Raw genomic sequence first — 21728 nt, 5'->3', positions numbered from 1 at the left:
TGGGGGAGAGGATTAAGAGGAAAAAGACAAAAGAAAAGAAGGGAGCTAGGGTTTAAATGGGTGACACGATTGTGTAAGGGCCCGTGTTGGGCCAAACGGCCTTGTCACACGGTCTTGTGGGGCTTTCTCAGCCCGTGTGCGATTAAAAATTCCAACCCAAATTTCACACGACCGTGTGTGATCTCCTTCACTTCTCCCACGCCCATTTGAGAGGCTATGTCTCTTGCCCATGTAACTCTCTGACTTGAAATAAAATTGAAAAAATTAGCTCTAAGACTCACACGGCCTAGGACACGCCCGTATCGCACAGTCGTATGGACTATTTTAGGTCGTGTAACCTTCGAATTTTTGAAAAATTAAGTCCCAATATCCACACGGCCAATGACACGCCCGTGTGGGTTACATGGTCATGTTGCCAAGTTGTGTAACTCACTGTCGATTGCTCCCTTATGCACACAGCCTGGGATATGCCCGTGTGTTCAGGTCATGTGGGTCAAAAAATATTTTTTAAAAATTTTGAAAATTAATTTGTTTTAACAATAACATGAAATAAAATTAAAGGAATTAGCAGAGTGTTAACACTCGGGTTGCCTCCCGAGAAGCGCTTATTTAGAGTCTACCCTTGACTTACCTTGTATTCGCACGGTTACGATGGTTCGTGGAGCTGAGGCTCCTCTTTCTCACTATAAATTATTCTACCAAGATAAGGTTTAAGTCGAGTATTATTTACATTAAATGTGCCGAAATCAGAATGAGTTACCTCGACTGTACCGTAGGGGAAGGCATTCAGTACTGTAAATGGGTTTGATTCGTTTGCATCAAGCTCCGAAAGGGCAATTTATTGATTCGTTTTGTCTAGTAGTACCTTCGTCCCCAACCTTAAATCGGTTCATCCCATTCATATGCTCATCATGGCGTTGCTTTGGCTCTTCATTGTATTCTTTCAGTTTCTCCTTGACATGTATCCAACATTCATCTAGTTCATTGATTTGTAACATTTGTTTTCCATAAGTCATTCTATTTCTTTTGTATTGATTAAAACATGAATCCATTACTTTTTTTCGAGGGGTTTTCTGCAAAGAAGGTTGAGCCACATGGTCACTAACATTAACAGAAGATTTAAAATCATCTCGATCACTAAATGTTCTCATAGAATCACGAGCTTGGAGAATAATCATTTTATCACCTACACGAAGTACTAATTCACCCGTACCAACATCAATTATAGTTCTAGCAGTTGCTAAAAAGGGTCGTCCTAAAATTAAAGGTACCTCACTACCCTCATCTATGTCTAACACAACAAAGTCAATTAGGAATATGAATTTATCAATTTTAACAAGTACATCCTCAATTACACCCTTAGGATATTTAATGGTTCTATCCGCTAATTGAATACTCATCCTAGTTTATTTGGGTTTCCTAAGACCTAGTTGTTTAAACATTTTATAGGCCATAACATTAATACTAGCCCCTAAATTAGCCAAAACATTATCAATATTTAAACTAAAAATTAAACAAGGAATAATAAAACTCCCTAGATCTTGTAGTTTGTTAGGCAGTTTATTTTGTAAGATGACCGAGCAAACTGCATTGAGTTCCACAGTTGACGAGTAATCTAACTTCCGTTTGTTTGCTAGCAACTCCTTTTAAAATTTTACATAATTGGGCATCTGCATAAAAGCTTCAACAAACGGTAAGTTAATATATAATATTTTCAAGAGTTTAAGGAATTTACCAAATTGTTAGTTCGTGTGTTCTCTATTCATCACGTTAGGATATGGAACTCGAGGTTTATATTCTTTAGTAACCGACTTTTTCTCTTTCTGGCTTACCTCAACCTTATCGTTTTTCACCATAATTTCTTGCCTCGTTTCTTGTTCAGATTCAACTAACTCTTCTTCATCTCGAACAGTAATTGAATGAAGCTACCCCCTTCTGTTAGTTTCGGTATTACTAGGCAAACTACCTTGTGGTCTTTCTGAAATTAATTTAGCAAGTTGACCGATTTGATTCTTGAGCCTTTGAATCGATTCTTGTTAATTCTTCAATACTGCCTCAGTGTTTTGGAAATGAGTTTCTGACATCGAGATAAACTTTATCAACATCTCATCAAGGTTCGGCTTCTTCTCTTGCTGATAAGGTGGTTGTTAGAAGCCTGGAGGGGGTTGTGCTATCTGATTTCCTTAACCACCCCAAGAGAAATTGGAATGGTTTCTCTAACCTGCATTATAGTTATTATTATAAAGGTTATTTTGAGGCCCAAAATTATTACCCATATAATTGATTTGTTTGTTCTTTATGCTAGGAGCGAAGGGTAAATATTCTGGATTATTCATTTCACCTCTATTTGTCTCGCATTACATCACTAGATGTACCTGCGTAGAAACATATAAATCATCAATTTTCTTATTTAAAAGTTCTACCTGATTCGATAACATGGTGATTGCATCATTATTAAAAACACTGGTTGCTTTCATCGGTTTTGTCCTCATGACTTGCCACTAATAATTATTCAGTGTCATCTCTTCAATAAATTCATAAGCCGCTTTAGGTGTGTTATTTTTCAATGTACCATCGGCTACTGCATCAATTAATTTCCTTGCTGAGAGATTCAAACCGTTGTAGAAGGTTTGAACTTGTAACCATAAAGGTAACCCATGGTGAGGGCGCCGTCTCAATAAGTCTTTGTACCTCTTCTATGCATCATATAGTGTTTTTAAATTGATTTGAACAAAAGAAGAGATATCATTCCTCAACTTGGTTGTCTTATCTGGTGGAAAGTACATCAAAAGGAACTTCTAGGTCATTTGAGCCCATGTGGTGATGGAACCTTGTGGTAATGAATTTAACCACTATTTAGCTTTGTTCCTCAATGAGAAAGGGAATAACCATAGACGAATGGCATCGTCAGTGGTGCCATTAATTTTGAAAGTGTCGCAAATTTCCACAAAATTGGCTAAATGAGTATTTGGATCTTCATATTGGTGAACCATCGAACTAAACAAACTGTTGTACCATCTGAATAGTGTTCGATTTCAGTTCAAAATTATTTGTAGCAATGGTGGATTGTACAATACTCGATTCAGGCCCAATTAGAGTGGGCTTGGCATAATCGTACATAGTACAAGAAACAGGATTTGGGTTTGCAATAACTATAGAAGGTAGATGATTATTTTGATTATCACTCATCCTCTCAGTAATAATAATGTCATCTTGCTCGTCTACTATATTCTATCGATTTTGTCTTGCTTCTTCACGGTTTTTACGAGCAGTACTTTCAATTTCACTATAAAAAATCAATGGTCCCGACCAATTTCTTCTAGTCAGAAACTAAAGGAACCTGCTAGAAATAAACAAAAAAGAAAAAAATTAGAATGTAAAAATTAAACTAAAAAAATTATAAAAAAATAATAAAAATGGCTAAATTAATAAAAATCAAGTGTTCCTAATATTTTAGTCCTTGGCAATGGCGCCAAAAACTTGATGATCACTGAACTAACTATAAGTACGACAAAGGTGAGCGCATCTATCGAACAATAGTATAGCTATGGTGAGTAGAGAATATCGTATCCACGAGGACTAAAAATATTAGTAATTATTGTTTTTCTATTATTTGGCCGACAATTTGGAGTGATGTGTTTTAATCTAAATTTACTAAACTAATTTAACTAAGAATGCAATAGAGAATGAATTAAGAAAATAATCAAATATTAACCAATGAGATAGACAATACCCAAGAAAGAATTCACCTAGACTTCACTTATTATTACGAATCTAAATTAAACGATTTATTCACTTGTGTCTTGATCCGTAGAAATCCCTAAATTATGTCAATATCTCTATTGAGAGTAAGAACAACTAACTCTAAATTGATTAATTGAAATCTCTTTCTAATTAAAACACCTATCGTTGCATTAACTAAATCTATGGATTCCCCTATTAGATTTGACTCTAATACTGTAGATTTTTGTCATCCTATTTCTAGGATTGCATGCAACTCCACTCAATTATGCTAGATCTACTCTTAAACAGAGACATTTGCTCCACTGAATTAAGCGTATTAAACATAAATTAATATCCCAGAAATATTAAAACAAGAAATTAGCATACATAATTGAGAATAAGAATCAAGTATTTATCATGTAAATTAGAAATCAAATAATAAGATTCATTATAGGTTTCATCTTCCCTAGGTATCTAGGGAATTAGTTCATAATCTTGAATGAAAACATCTCAACGTTAGAATAACCACAAGTCATAAAGAAACTCAATAAAACTTCAAAAGAAATTAAAAAGAGACCTTCGATCTTGATGGGGATCCACTTCCGAGTTTATCTCGATGGTGTTCTTCTAATGTTTTCTTCAATCTTCTCTGATGACCCCTTTATGCCTTCTTCTCATTGGTATTTATAGATTTTAGAATGCTCAGAAAGCCTAAAAATTGTGTTTTTCCGCGTATTTGGGAAGCAGGGTGCGAAATCGACACGAGCTGGCACATGGGCATGTGTCCAGGTCGTGTGGCTCTTGAAAACAACTCAATTTGTCAATTTTGGCTCGTTTTGCGCTCCTTTCACTCCCAAATGCTCTTCCAAGTATAGAAACATGAATTTAAAAGATTAAGAGTATCAAATTCACTAATTTGCATAATTAATCATCCAAAAATGAATTAAGAATGGGATTAAAATATGTTACTTTTATAGCTTATCACTATATAAAGGCTTTTTCATAGTTCATTAAGGAGAACTGTTTTCATTAATAAAGTTTTCAACTTTGGGAATTAGTTTCTTTGTGCAAGATTTCTTTCTTGTGATTTCTAGAAGTAGTTTTCTTCTCGATTTTCTGCAAGAGGTGGTGGAAATTCATTCTTCACCCTCTAATTTGTCAAGGATTATTTCTTAGAGGGTTTATTAGAATCATTAATTGATTTTGTTGGAATTTACATCTCAAAGGGTTTAATTGGACATGTATCATTCGATCTATCATATCTATCGGTTTATCGTTTTATCTTCCACTTTATTTTTTTTTAATTTTTATTTATTTATGATTTTTACCCAATGAAGAGAATAATTGTACTACATATATTCCCAAAAGAAACATGAAAATTGGAAAGATTGGAACAATGAATATGGGAAACATGATCGTTAGAAAAGGTATCGAAGGATGATTGACATTTATTATGGCAAACTAATGAACAATCATGTCATGATCAAAGGGAAAATTACTTTAAGTGGGTAGCACAGCATGACTAAAGCTTCTAAACCGTTGGATTGAATCGATTTAATTTTAAAAAAATCAATCAACGATCCATATTTGCTTTCATATTGATTTTAAAATTAACATTTATCCGAAAAGAATTGATTTTTATATAATTAATATATGATCCTATATCACACTTATATGACAATCACTTTAAGAATCATTTCAAGACTCAATTATTTGTAATGTACATACACATACATGTACATATAGCTAGGTATAAAATCTTTTGCCTAATTGTCTTCAGCAGTAGTTTACATGGGGGATTAATAGTAATTCCTTTTAGGAAATTTATACAATTCATAAACACGTGAACCCTTCAGCCTCTCCTTGTGTAGAAAATGTTATTGAAAGATGCTTGAGAAGTCATTTGTGCACCGTTACGAAGCTGCCTGTTAGACTTGGAGCTCAATGAAGAACTATATCTTCCTTGCCTATGCTTCCTTCTTGGTTGTTGCGATGACTTTGGGATAAAAACTCCAGTACCTTTGCTTTCTCTTCTGCACATTTGTTCTTGAACAAATGGACATTGTGCTGTAGGGTAATTCGCACCAGTGAAGGCCTGAGATTTTTTGAACAGAACATCAGTTCTTTTTTTCTTTGAAAAAAAGAGAGAAAATGTCGTAATGCGCTGAAAATGAAAAGCATGTAAATGGTTAAAAGGAAAAAAAAACCTGGAGAGAAACTGAGGGATATCTGACAACTGAGTCATCATCATCATCCATGATAAGCAAAGAGATTTGCTTGCTTAAATCTGCAAAAAACATATCATCTTCTACCTCAACAGCCACTTCCATGTCTTCTTAATTGACTGAAACGAGAGCTTGGGAAGAGAGTTGGTGAGCCTGAAAACCCAGAAAGCAAATTCTTTACTTTTTCTAAATATGGAAAAACCTCTCTTCCTTCATGGGGTTATATAAACAGAGAAAAGCAAAAGAAACGAGTGAGTTTTTCTTTTTTTCTCTTTTAACTGTAAAGGCATATTGGGGAAGCGCATCTATGCATGTGAGGGCGGTAGGGTCTGAGTGCCAGTTTGCCAATCTGGCAATGGCCAAGTCCCATTGCCCCAGAACAGGCATGTTGCGTTATGATGTTATCCGGTAGGAGCGAAGAGACTAGATAGAAATATTAGCCCTTTTTCATATTCATTAGAAAATATTTTATTAGTGATTATAAATACTTTATTTAAAATTAATGTGAGATTTCGTGACTTATACCCAAGTATAGAACCCGATATTCATGACTTATCTTTATAATCAACGTGGTTGTAATTTACAGAGGTCGGTGACATTGATTTATTATTTCATTAGTTTGTTTTGTAACTAAGGTGTTTTTCCTCACTAGCATTGCAAAATATGTGTCATTTTATGAGTAATTAAAACACGACACTAATGTAGACATGATTATATGTACATAATTATGAAAGGTTTAACACGAGTTTAGCTTTTTTTAAATGTGATATTTATATTTTTTTATTTGATGTAACATTTTAATGTTTGAAAGTAGATTCTTCATTTTTTAGTGTTTAATTTGATGAAAATTTATAATTAATTAATAAGTATTATAAAACAAAGAAAGATAAATAGAATAAAAACAAAGAAAATATTAAAGTAATAAAGAATATACTTTATTAATTAAATGGATGATTACAATGTTTCATCAAAGCCTCTATTTATAGGCATAAGAAGTATAAAAGAAGTAGATATCTAATTCTAATAACTATTAGAATTTAAGTACATCAAAACTTTATCTTGATTATGATGGCCATCCACTTAAAAATATATTCATAACACTCCCCCTTGTATATCCATTGGTAGATAATGTGTCTCGTTAAAACCTTATTAGAAAAAACTTTGTGAGATAAAAAAACCTAATGAAAGAAAAAGAGCACACAATCTATAATACACATAATATGTTGCCTCATTAAAAACCTTATCAAGAAAACCCAATAGGACAAAACCTCGGTTAAGGGAAAAAGAGTACAACGCGTATTTACTCCCCTCATGAAAACATCACACACTTTCTCATATTCTATGTATTCAATTTTGAATACTAGACTTTCAAATGACTATTTGAATGTATTGCTAAGCATTTATATCACCATTCTTTTAAAAGTCATGAGTGAAGGAAATTTGGAGAAATATATTTTGATCTCTTTAGGAGATTCAACAATAATCAAAATAAATAATCATGATTCTTTTATAAAACACAAATAAGTATTTTGGATCATTTTATAATCCTCCTTCAACTACTATTCACTATGTCAAATTTACCACATATATATGTTTAAATTATTTCAATTCAATAAATGAACAATTTCTTGAGAATTTCAATATGCTTCTAGCATCCTAAATCCTTCAAGGATTTTAATATAAAATTTACTATATAGTGATTCAAAAGGTTGTAACAATAGCCATTAGACGCAAGTTAAATCTTTTATAAGTTATCAATTTAATAATATATTGAAAGGTTATTGCATCCACCACAAAAGAATATTATATCTTTTCATAACCAATGCCAGGACTTAGCGAAAAACTTCATATTTTTATTCCGCTTTTGTAAAACTACTTCAATTGCACCATTACAAGCTTTATACCTTTAGATATTTGGACTACTGGTCCAAAAACTCCATGAATTTAATTGTATTTGAGTTGCGTCTTTCTATTTTAATCAATTTATTTCATATCTATATTTCTCAAAAGATTTATTCAAGATCTTCCTTTTATTTCATTATTTCAATAATAATACTGCATGCAAAATCATTGTCGACCACTTTTATTATTCGGTTCCACATTTTCTCGAATTGACATAACTTATCGAGATCTCTTATTTTCATTATTTTAAAATTCAGTTTCAAGTACCTGAATCTCTTCTGGAGTTTTACTTATTAGTTATATCTTGGGTCTCTTTTGGAGCACCCGCCTCCACTATATGACAATCTAGAAGAATTTTCATATTTGGAACCTATCAATATATTATTTATTTCAACTGATTGACCTACTGGGACTTTGAATCAAATTAAAATATTAGATAGTATGTCACACTTTATTATTCTCATTAAGTATGTAAATAAATTTAACAGTTAACTTGTAATGAGTTATCCTTATGAAACTTCTGGTTTAAATTATTCTCCCTCAAACTCATTATAAGTTAGTATTTCTGTCCCCCTAATGTTGGGAAAACTATCGAATCAAAATTGTAATCACAAATCATGTCATAATTGAATCTCAAATACATTCAAAACATCTAATAATGTAAAGAAACTTGTAATTAATATATATTTCCAACTTTTTTTAAGGATTCACTCATCTTTGTGTGTTGTGGTGGAGCAATTGGAACACATACACATATAAAAAAATTAAAATATAAGAAATATTTAGCTCTTTATCAAAAATCAATTGTAATGGGGAGTATTTATAACTTATTAGTTTGATGCGTACAACATGTAAATCAACATAATCTCATGTTGAAATAGAAAGTTTAGTTCTCATAAGTACTAGTTTAGACATTAATCGGAGGTGTTTAATCAATAATTTCTCTAAACCATTATGTGCAAACTTTTACAAAAAATTTTCAAACTCAATCAATAAAATAGTGAGATATAAACTCATCAGTATTAGTAAGATGAATTGTCTTAATTGAATTATCTGAAATTAATTATTTAAACAAGCAATCTTGCAAATGATAGGTTGCAAATTGATAACACATATGTGATTATTTTGTAGATGCATCTACCAAAATCATATAATATCAAAACTATCACATAGTGGATGATTGGACTCATATTCATTTCAGAAATGCAAAACATTAAATCTCAACTTTAGCTAGTGAGTTTTTAAGGATCAATTTTCATTGAGAACAAGCAACAAATGAGAATTATTTATATTAAAGAATCTTCTAGTTCTTTAATGAATGTCCATATAAATTCTCAATTAATTGTGGCATCATATATATTAGCTCTTCTAAAGCTTTCAACTAATTTTGTACTATCAAATATTGAAATAATATTTGTTTGTTTTAGTACCAAATAAGATAAATACTTTCTATCTATAATGATAGAATTTATTACTACATTCTCATATCCTTCCTCAAAGAATAATATCAGAAACAAAATATTTAGGCATATGCCACATATGTGACCAATAATCTTTCATATCACATTGATAACATAAGTTATCTTTACCCTTTGAAGAGTTCTCTTGAGAACTCTCATTGTTCTCTTATTTATTACTATGTTCCCACTTTTAGTGGTTCATGATTATATCTTTTATTTTCTTTATGTTTATATTTACTTCGGGGAATGCAACAAATCTAGTAGGACGTACTTATAAACATCTCAATAGATTCTTTATTTCATAATCACCATCGCAAACATGCGTGAGATTTTAAATCAAAATCTATCTATTCATATTGTCTCCAATTATAATAAATATGATATAATAAATCATAGTAAAATATACCTAGAGATCTTTAACATCATCGTCATCACCTTGACTATTATCACGAGCACTATTACAAGTACTAAAATAACTTTATTTTCGTAATAACATTTATAATCTAACTGTAAAAATCATTTAATAAATAATTAAAATTTTTATGTAAGATACTTGAAAATTATCCGATACACATTGTATCAAATTTCAATACCGATATATATTATAAAATCTTATGTTGCTCTAATAAAATATTTATAAATTTAATTTAAAAGATATAATACAATCATTCAACATTAGCAAGTTAATAAGACTCAATAGATCCTACAAGTTTCCTTTAATCAACAATGGTAGGTTAATAACACTTTCCACCATAATTAAAATTTTGAAGAATATTTAATAACAAGAATTTAATAATCAAAACATCTAAATATTATGCATAATATAACTTAATAAAAGAATGATTTACCAAAAAAAAATAGAAAACATACCATGGCAATAGCAAACATATCTAATCAACAATTATGTCTTTTACATAAAAAAATTAACCTAGAAAGGCAAAAATCAAATACCATCAGAATATGAAAATTATGTCAAATAAAAATTAATAGTAGTCATACCTTAATTGAAAAAGAAAATATGGTCGAAATATTAAAGTTTCTTACCAAATCTATACTTTACCCATGCTTGTACAATAAATCGAAGATCGGGAATAAGAACCATAATCCATTCTGAGATTAAATTTTTCTTCTTGATTTCATATGGATAACGGTATCAAATCTTTCACCATCCTTAAGAACAAAAAATAAAATAAGTTAATCAAAACAATGATAATGTATAATGGAAGAAGAATGAAAAATAATAATCAGAAATGAAACATTAAATAAAAGAAACTTCCTATAAAGACTTTGCATCTTGCTGTCAAAGATGTTGAAAATCATGAAGGATTAATTTGATCGTTGATAAAATGAACTATCACTTTGAGCAAGATCGTGCAGATAACGTGTTATAAAATAAAAAAAAAAAAGATGAAGAAAATAAAGGATAAAGAAAATATGAAAGTTGTGAAAAAAATAAAAATAAAAAAATAAAATAAAGAACACACAGATTTTTACATTGAAACCCTTTCGAGAAAAAATCACGGGCAGAGGAGAAGAAAATTCACCATGTCGAATTCGAATTAATTACAAGAGGAATAGACTATATCTATTTATAGGTTTGTAAAGTCATATTCTAGTAAGACTGAAATACCTTATTCTAATAAATATCAAATATATGGAATTTAATAATGTTTAAAAAACCTTATTCTAAAATAAAATAAAAAAGTGTAATTCTATATGGATTCTTCTTTTATTTTATTTTACCACTGTATTTTATTTAAATAAGGATTCGGGTCACTTAATTCTAACAATCTCCACCTTGACACGAATTCTCAATGAACAAGTTCTTCATCGCAAACTCTCAACGAACAAGTTCTCCACCTCTTCTATAAAACCCCTTAAGGGTTTAACTTCAACAATGAACACCAACCAAGTCTAAGCAATGCTCAAACTTGGTTATAGGAAGTGACTTAGTCATCATATCTGCAGGATTTTCATGAGTACTAATTTTGCTCACAACAATATCACCACGAGCAATAATATCACGAACAAAATGATACCGAACATCAATGTGTTTTGTTCTCTCATGAAACATTTGATCTTTTGTAAGAAAGATGACACTTTGATTGTCACAAAATACTGTGCTGATTTGAAGGTCTTCATTGAGTTTACTAAAGAGTCCCTTCAACTAAATAGCTTCTTTACAAGCCTCAGTAATCGCCATGTACTCAGCTTCAGTGGTAGATAAAGCGACTGTAGTTTGCAAAGTGGCTTTCCAACTAATTGCACAACCTCCGATTGTAAAGACATAACCTGTGAGAGATCTTCTTCTATCAAGGTCTCCAACAAAATCAGCATCAACATACCCAATTACTCCATCTCTAGTTATTCCAAACTGTAAGCAAACATCAATAGTTCCTCGTAAATATCTTAAAATCCACTAAACTGCTTTCCAATGTTCTTTACCGGGATTCGCCATATATCTGCTAAATGCACTAACTGCATATGATAAAGCTGGACATGAACAAACCATAGCATACATAAGAGATCCCACTGCACTAGAGTATGGAGCATGTGACAGTACTCAATCTCATCATCTGATTGTGGAGACAAAGCCGATGAAAGTCTGAAATGGGCTGCTAAAGGAGTATTAATAGGCTTAGCACTCTGTATATTGAACCTACAAAGAACTTTCTCAATGTACCCCTTCTGACTTAGGTACAATTTACTTGCTTTTCTATCTCTGAGAATCTCCATACCAAGTATCTTCTTTGCTGGTCCTAAATCTTTCATCTCAAATTCTTCACTTAGTTAGGTTTTGACCTTTCTTATCTCTCTTTTATCTTTTGCTGCTATCAACATGTCATCAACATAAAGAAGTAGATACACAAAAGAACCATCACTGTTTTTCTTAAAGTAAACACAACTGTCAAAACTACTTCTTTTGAAATTATGAGAAGTCATAAAGGAATCAAACCTCTTGTACCATCGTCTCCGATGATCTGTTTCAAACCGTAAAGGGACTTTTTCAGCAAGCAAACATAGTCCTCTTTTTCTGAGACTGTAAAACCCTCTGGTTGTTGCATGTAAATATCCTCCTCAAGTTTTCCATACAAAAATGCAGTTTTTACATCTAACTGGTCAAGTTCCAAGTTATGCATGGCCACAATACCAAGCAAAACTCGAATTGAACTATGCTTAACAACTGGGAGAACACATCTGTGAAGTCCACTCCTGGAATTTGGCTGTAACCTTTTGCAACAAGCCTTGCTTTATAACGAATTCCAGGAGTCCCTTCTTTCTTTTTAAACACCTATTTACAACGAATAGCCTTTTTACCTTTAGGAAGTTTTAGAAGATCCCATGTTCTATTTTTGTGGAGTGATTTCATCTCCTCTTACATAGCAAACATCCACTTTTCTGAGTCTTCACAACTAATCGCCTCAGAATAATTAGATGGTTCTTGTTTCGCATTTATATCTTCAGCCACATTTAAAGCATAAGCAACTAGATCAGCCTCGACATACTTCTTTGGAGGTTTAATTTCTCTTCTAGTTCTGTTTTTGGCGATAGAGTATTGCAGTGAAGAAGCAACTCTATTTTCAATTTTTGTACTGGCTTGAAGAGTCGATTCTGTATTAATTTGATGCTCTACCTACTTTTGATTTTCTTTATTGAAAGAGTTTTTAAGAGATAAGTTAGGTAGCATAGCAGTTTCATAAAAAACAACATCTCTGCTAATCACAACTTTTCTATTTTCAGGACACCATAACTTATACCCTTTTACACCAGTTTTATAACCAAGAAAAATACATTTAATGGATCTCGGTTCCAATTTTCCATTATCAACATGAGCATACGCAGGACACCCAAAGATCTTTAAATCAGAATAATTAGCAGGATTACCAGACCATACCTCTTGTGGAGTCTTTTTCTCAATGGCAATGGATGAGGACCGGTTGATCAAAAAACATGCAGTAGAGGCTGCTTCGGCCCAAAACGACTTTGATAAGTTGGCATTTGACAACATACATTGAACCTTCTCCATGATCGTTCTGTTCATTCGTTCTGCAATACCATTTTGCTGTGAAGTATGGCGAACTATCAAGTGTCTCACGATCCCTTCTGACTTGCACAATCTATTAAACTTATCAGAACAGAACTCTAAGCCATTGTCTGTACGGAGGTATTTTATTTGTTTTCCAGTCAGTTTTTTAATCATAATTTTCCAAGACTTAAATGCGGAAAACACATCATTTTTCTGCTTCAAGAAGAATGCCCAAACTTTTCTGGAAAAATCATTAATGAAGGTTAGCATATAATTAGCTCCACCTCTCGAAGGCACTCTGGATGGCCCCCACAGATCAGAATGAATATACTCCAACGTTCCCTTCGTGTTATAGATTCCTCTGGTGAATCAAACTCTTTTTTGCTTCCCAAAAACATAATGCTCACAGAAATTCAGTTTGTAAATTCCTTACCCATCAAGAAGTCCTCTTTTGCTCAATTCTGCCATGCCATTCTCACTCATTTGCTCTAGGCACATATGCCAAAGTTTAGTAATATCATCATCTGACAAGGAAGAAGAAGTGACAGCTGCATCACCAGTAACAGTAGAACCCTGCAAAACATATAACTTGGTAGTCTTTCTCTGCCCTTTCATCACAATAAGGGAACCTTTGGAAATCTTTAAAACCCCACTTTCTGTTGTGTATCTGTACCCTTTTGAATCAAGAGTACTCAACGGAATTAAATTTCTTTTCAATTCTGGAACATGTCGTACATCACTAAGTGTTCTGACAACTCCATCAAGCATCTTAACTTTAATTGTTCAAACACCTATGATTTTACATGAAGCATTATTTCCCATCAAAACAACACATTCAGACATTGTTTCGTAAGTTTTAAACCAATCCCGATTAGGACTCATGTGGAAGGTGCAGCCTGAATCAAGTATCCACTCCTCGCTTACTTTAGAATCATTGACAGAAGTGACTAGAAGTTCACCATCGCTGTAGTCTTCTACAACATCAGCTTCACCGGAATTTTCTGATTGTTTTCCCTTTTGATTTGCAGCCTTCCTTTTAATATTGTTCTGTAGCTTATAGCACTCAGATTTAATGTGCCCTTTCTTCTTGCAGAAGTTACAAGTTTTACCTCTGTTTGAAGACTTTGATCTACCCTCAGATTTACCATGAGAATTCCATTCCTGTGACCTACCACGATCATCATCAGTATTCTGATCTTGTCTCTCACGAACAATGAGACCCTCTCCCTAAGAGTTGGGTTTAACCACAAGATGCTTCATCTTATCATACGAGGTTAAAGAATCAGAAACCTCATCAACTGTGAGAGACTCGCAGCTATATAAAATCGTGTCTCTAAAGGTTGAATAAGACGGGGGCAACAAACAAAGTAGAATCAACCCTAGATCTTCCTTATCATACTGAACCTCCATGGCCTCCAAGTTTAAGAGAATTTCTTTAAGCACTGTTAAGTGTTCATGTACAGACACGCCTTCCTCCAAACGATGAGCATAAAGACATTGCTTCATATGCAACTTCCTTGTTAGAGTTTTCGACATACATATTTTTTCTAGCCTCTTCCATAATGCAGCGGCAGCCTTCTCTTTCATCACATCCTGCAGAATTTCGTTGGACAAATGCAGATGTAATTGTGTTAACGCCTTTTGATCCTTACGCTTCTTCTCTTCATCTGTTAATGTCGAAGGCATATTATCTATCCCTAGTAGGGCATCCTCTAGATCTATCTGCGCAAGAACTGCTTGCATCTTAATTTGCCACAACGCAAATCTAGTTTTGCGATCCAATAGCGAAATTTCATACTTTAAAGACGCCATTATCGTGATCGAGATGAATAACCCGAAAGCTCTGATACCAATTTGTGAAAAAAATAAAAATAAAAAATAAAATAAAGAACACACAGATTTTTACGTGGAAAACTTTTCGGGAAAAAACCACGGGCAGAGGAGAAGAAAATTCACTATGTCGAATTCAAAATAATTACAAGAGGAATAAACTATATCTATTTATAGGCTTGTAAAGCCATGTTCTAGTAAGACTGAAACACCTTATTCTAATAAATATCAAATATATGGAATTTCATAAGGTTTAAAAAACCTTATTCTAAAATAAAATAAAAGAAGTGTAATTTTATATGGATTCTTCTTTTATTTTATTTTACCACGATTTTATTTAAAAAGGATTCGGTCACTTAATTCTAACAAAAGTAATAGAGAATGTACTTTATTAATCAAAGGGACGATTACAATACTTCATTAGAGTCTTTATTTATAGGCATAAGAAGTATAAAAGAAGTAGAGATCTAATTCTAATAATTATTAGAATTTAAAGTACATCAAAGTTTTATCTTGATTATAATGGACATCCACTTAACAAGCTATTCATAACAATAAGTAATTAATTTTCTTCAAATAACTCTAAGAAAATCACAATCATCAAATTATATTCTACTAATAAAATTATAAAAATTCAATTTAATACCATTAAAATTTAAAAACTAAAAAAATTAAATATTATTACCTTTGAGCACGACATGTCCTCGTATTGTAAAAAAGAAAACACAAATACCAAAAATTATCACAATGATATATTAAGGTAATATAAAATAAATATGTTGTCTGAAAATTGTAGTCCACCTTAGCATATTTAAAATGGTTGAAAGATATTTGTGAATTAAATAGAGATTTGAAAAGATGTTATTGAAGATCTAATCTCAATTGAAACGCAACTCGTGGATGTAACTAAAGGTTGGACTCGTGAACAAATCTAGTTGAAGAAAATTATATGACAACTAGTTCATTAGATTTTCTTAGTCCAGCTGCGAATGCTCTTTAAATGGAAAGAAACCAAACATGTACAGTACATGAATGAATTATTAGAAATGTGGAGTTTTGGTCCACACGCTGTCCCGCTGGCTTAGGATACTAAGCACGATATGATGATATAAGATACTTATAATATGATAATGAAAAAAGGTTATTAATTTATCAAAAAAATTACTTATAAAATTATATCATTATGTTATGAATGCATAAATGATTAAATTCTTAAATTTCCATTTTCTTTTATGGATTTTGTTATAGCATTTTAACCAGCAGCTTGGACTGTTTTGTTGGCGGTGGCACAATGAATTTTTTATTATTTCCTTTTTTATTTTTCCGTACCATAGGCAGGCATTAATCCCTGATTTTCTGCTGCTGAAACTGTCTCAAGGTAGAGGAGTTACAAACAAAACAAAAAGGTAACAAAGAAAAAAAATCTTATGGGTAAAAAAGTCTTTAAAAAAATTTGAAAATTTTAATTCCATCCTTAAAAAATTAGAGTCTTTAAAGACAAAAAAGAAAATTATTACCTTTTGCTAACAGAAATTATTAGTTGATTAATTTTATTATTAATGGAGTTGACATGATTGGTAACAATCACCAAAAGATAATATGTGGCATGTCATGTCGAACGATGATGACGTGATATACAAATCATCTTTTTATAAATAATATTTAAGAAGAATATATAAAATAATTAATAATTTAAAAATAAAAAATACTATTTATCCGTTCAAAAGTATAAAAATTTTGAAATTATAAAAGATAAATATATATAAAAATATTTTTAAACAGTTCCAATTTCAAATGTGGAAGTTGATAATATTGACATAAATATATAATTTTAGTTTTATTATATTTAATAGTGAAATGAGTATATAATTTTATGATTTCTAAAATTTATTAATACTTTTATAATTTTTAAATTTCTTTAGTTTTGCTTTCATCCATAATAAATTTGGAAATTTGGTTGTCCATATTCAAATGAACCTAAATAACCATTTATTTTAAGTTCATTATAATATGTGCATTTTTAGTACTTTATATTTTTTTATAAATTAATAATACTTTTGTAACACCCCCAAACCCAGCCTAGACACTATGGCCGAATCTGGCGGCGTCACATGTGAGTGCGTTTTAGAAAAACCTTAAGAAGTTAAAAGTTGTCCAATTTGTTATCTTTACTTCAGTCGTGAAATCTTTATTCCAAATATTAAGTGAAAACATTTCATTAGACACGGAAGCTAAAACATCATTAATTCATAAATCAAATAGTTTAACAATTTAAAATCCCAAAATAAACCCAATGAGAGTTCGAGTCCAATCACATATTAATCCCAAAACATAAAATTAAATAAAGTAGACAAAATAAAGTGTTACTCAAAATTCTGTAAATGTCTACCAGTGGTCACCATCGTGCCCTCCGTCACACCGATCCATCTATTGCTGAGGATTACTTGACAAACAAATTAAACAAAAGGGTGAGTTTTTGCAAACTCAGTGTGTACATCCCCACAACCAGCATGCATGCAACCAGATAACGGAATACAGTTATTCGGCCTCAGCCATACAGATATCGCATGCATAACAGATCAGAATAACAGAGTAAAACCCACTAGCCCTGCACACCAACTCCGACCAACCCAACACACCATGTGGGGATAAAATCGAACCACCCATCCCTGCACATCATATATGAGGATATAATCGACCCATCCAACCCTACACACCATAAGGCATCGCATTGCAACACATATCATAAGTATGCAGCTTAGTTGCCAGATAATGGGCTTATGAAGCCTTTCAGATACTCCCTTCACTTCGTCAGACCCACCCCGATGCAATGCTTCATACAAATATGGCATGCTGTAATGCAGACAAACAGACCATCCATTTATTTACAGAACAGATCAGATAATCATGCTAAGTATATCACGCGAACACATACATCACAGAATTAAGAGTCTAGATAAGACTTACCGACCCTACTACAGGTCACAGTCGACTTGGGCGACCTGTGCAACCTTATAGAACATTTCAGATTAAAGGGGCTCACACGTCCGTGTGGACCACCTAGCTTAAATTGGCCTTGCCCGTGTGGTTCACACGGCCTGGCCCAGATTCCCACACGCCTGTGTGGTTCACCCGTGTGGGCTCACACCCCCGTGTGGCCCACACGACAGATTTGCCTGAGCCCGTGCCTCGCACACTGCCTACGAGCCATCACACGCCCGTGTTCGTCGTGTCGTGTGGCACGCTCACGGTCTGGCTCGTCGAACACACAACCGTGTATAGCCACACGGCCTCCACACGGGTAGTCTACAAGCCCGTGTGGTGTCGACAGTAGCGTTTTTGACCTTCATCGAAATGCGATTTCAAATCGATTGGAGCACACACCTGGTTTGTTTTCGCTACTAATCCAACTACGAGCACTCCAAAGCCTAAAATTGACAATACCGAGCCCAATATCAATCGCTTAAATCGACTTCCTTAAGAACTACCAAATCCCGAAAGAGAGATCTACTTACCTTCAATGAATACGATGATTCGTCACTATTTAGAACCCCGATTAATGACCCACGGAACCTTGAATATCCCCTAAACAACAAACAAAAACCCTCTTAAACGATCTCTAAAGAAAATCACGCAACATAATAAAGTGATACTTACCGAATCGACAGAACCGCTAGCAATACGTCTAAGCTTATCGAAAAAGAAGAAAAACGAAGGAGATGGGGAAAAAGAGAAGAGAATTTTCGGCAGCAAGGGGGATTTTTGGAAAAAAGAGAAGACGACCGAGAAAAGCTTTTGTTAAAAGAAGGAAATAAGCCCTAATTTTCCCTAAAAACCCTCAACTCAGAATTTTGATAAAACCCAACTCTTAGCCAAAACTTGTAGCAAAATAATTCCAAAGCCACTGCAAGGATTTGAACTCAGGATCTTGAGCAGCCTGACATTCCTCTTAACCATTAGACCAGTAGGCCCATTCTGTTAAGTTTTTACCAACAATTCCTTAAAAGTCCACTGACCTAAAGTCAGCCTTTATTCAAATAAAAATCAAAATTTAGCCCATGTTAAAGCTTGAACTTGTGACCCCCCTGCCCCCCCAAACACACCCCAGAGCACATAACCTCCTAAACTAACAAATATTTTAAGCCAAAATATCACAAAACAAGAGTTCAGATACTTCCATGCCCAACCATCACAAAAGCCGAAACTATAGAAATTTGGGGCGTTACAACTTTTTTATATTTTAATTTTTTAATTTTTTATATTTATAATTTTTAGATTTTCTAAATGAGTTGTAATATCCCGAATTAGGGCCTAATCGAAATAGTAGTTTCGTAACCACAAATCCGAGATAAAAATAATTATTTTATAATTATTTTGAGGTTTATGATATGATTTCATGATTGAGTGAAAAATTCGTGATGAAATTCTATGCATAAAGTGCTTAAGTTGAGGTTAGGGACTAAATCGAATAATTTGCAAAACTTGCATTCTAGAAGTTTTTAGTATGAAATTGCTTTGGAATATTAATTAGGAGGTCTTAAATAGGAATTTGACCAATTTCTATAATTTTGGACAAAAATGGGCTTGTACATGAAAATTTTCAAAGAAAGGTATTAAGGGTATTTTGGTCATTTTGTAATTAAAATTAATTAAAAGGGAAATTAAGGCCAAAATGTGTTCATCTTCATCAAGCCTTGGCTGAACCTTACCTCTCTCCATAGCTAGGGTTTCTTCAACTTTCAAGCTTCATAGTAAGTGATTTCAAGCCCCGTTTTTAATGATTTTATGTTTTTGAAATCCGGTAGCTCGATTTAGCTTATGCTAGCAATAAGTCAACCTAGGGTTCATATTTGGAAAAATACCCATAGGTGAAATTTGTGTATTTTGGTGTTTTATGATAGAATATAAGGTTTTAAATTATGTTAGACAGCTTATGCTACTCGGTTTTAAGTGAAAATAAGTAAAAGGGCTTAATCGGTAAAAATACCTAATATTCATAAGTACATGTTAGATTGTGAATTTGATGTTGCCATAGAAGGGAAAAATGATCAGCATGTCATAAAACATAAGAAAATAGGATGAGGTTTAATTTACGAGCCTTGGGGCAAAATTGCAAATATGTGAAAGTTTAGGGGCAAAATTGTAATTTTTCCAAAGTTCGTACTAGGGGCTGTTTTGATGAATGTATGTATTAAATAAATTAATTTGGTATTATAGATCAAGAGAAACAAGATTCAAGTCGTGATCGAGGGAAAAACAAAATTTACGAGGAATAGGCTCGATTGCTAATATTTTGTATCGAGGTAAGTTCATGTGTAAATAAGGTAACATAATTTTTATTTTAAGTGATTTAATGATATTTGTATGATATGATATTTATTATCATGAAATATTGTGCTTTGTGAATTATTATTTGGTAATATGCAAATTATGTGAATAATTTGATAAGTATGAGATGTTAGCAAGTATCGGTTTTTACATTTTGAAGAAGGTGATCAAAATGTAAAATTGAGAAGAATCTCGTTTGAACCTTGGGAATAGATTAGGGTACAAGTGACATGTCACTAGGATGGTTGAGTTTCGAACTCGTTGAGTTGAGTCCAAATTCACTTATGGATGCGAACGCCCGAGCTCGTTGAGTTGAGTTCGAGTTCGTTTATGGGCGGGTTACATGGTAGCTTGGCTACATAGATTTCAAAAGCTATTGAGCTTGTTCAGTTATGAGTATAACACTTACGTGCACACTATCCGTGTATCCAAAACTATATTCCGATGTGTTCAACAGGAAAATCCTAAGAGAATATGGAGAATACTTAAAACGAAAGTGATTCGATGATGAATGTGTTGAAGAAGTGAAAATGGACAGGTATGAGTTTAATCCTTAGTTGAGAACTTGGTGAGACAAAACTGTGGTAAGATAGTAAGTATTCTTATGTTATGAGTGTTTTAATGATGTTTATGTTGGATTGCATGATCATGTTACTTATTATTTGCATGTGAACTCACTAAGCATTTATGCTTACTCCCTCCTTTTCATTCATGGTAGTTTTGACAAGCCGGCTTGAGAATCGGGATAGGTCGAAGGCTCGTTCACACTATCCGAAGACCTAAATTGGTAAAATGGCTTGTATATTTTGAGTGTGGCATGTATAGCAATATACTCACTTTGTAAAAATGATCTTATGATATGGTTATGGTTTGGTAAGAAAAGGGTATGTAAATGACTAGCTATTGGAATGGCTAATCAAATTTATAGATGATAACATGTATGCTTGCTTTATGTCTTAACTAAACCATGAAAATCCTTGAAAAGGTAAAATTGGTCACAAAACATAATCAGATAGCAGCAGTGACGTGAATTTAAAAAATCACTAAAAATAGTATAAATGGAACTAAATGATAAATAAGTTATGAAATTGAATCTTGATAAGTCTATTTTCATATGGAAGGAACAAAACAGGTAAATGAATTATATTTTATGAGATATTTAAGTTTTGGTGGAATAGGGTCAGAGTGATCTCCGAATCCCATGTTCTGAATTTAAAAATTTACCATAAATTG

General features: G+C 32.7%; 1 protein-coding gene and 1 non-coding gene across 2 annotated transcripts; one reads left to right on the top strand and one right to left on the bottom strand.

The window, feature by feature from the left end:
• Positions 1-2652: 2652 nt before the first annotated feature.
• On the top strand, positions 2653-2759 carry LOC128282712 (small nucleolar RNA R71). Its single transcript, XR_008273067.1, has one exon. It is a non-coding gene; the product is annotated as a small nucleolar RNA R71 (small nucleolar RNA).
• A 2649-nt stretch (positions 2760-5408) lies between these two features.
• LOC108488812 (uncharacterized) lies at positions 5409-6381 on the bottom strand. The gene is made up of 2 exons (XM_017793098.2): positions 5931-6381; positions 5409-5818 (listed from the first exon to the last, which is right to left on the bottom strand). Exons 1-2 carry the CDS (start codon positions 6051-6053, stop codon positions 5576-5578), a joined length of 366 nt encoding a protein of 121 aa, XP_017648587.1. The 5' UTR covers positions 6054-6381; the 3' UTR covers positions 5409-5575.
• Between the last annotated feature and the right edge of the window lie 15347 nt (positions 6382-21728).

The sequence above is a fragment of the Gossypium arboreum genome, chromosome 10 (assembly GCF_025698485.1).
Source record: "Gossypium arboreum isolate Shixiya-1 chromosome 10, ASM2569848v2, whole genome shotgun sequence".
Taxonomy (NCBI): Eukaryota; Viridiplantae; Streptophyta; class Magnoliopsida; order Malvales; family Malvaceae; genus Gossypium; species Gossypium arboreum.
The sequence above is the reverse complement of the archived record's forward strand: the minus strand, read 5'-3'. Positions and strand labels throughout refer to the sequence as shown.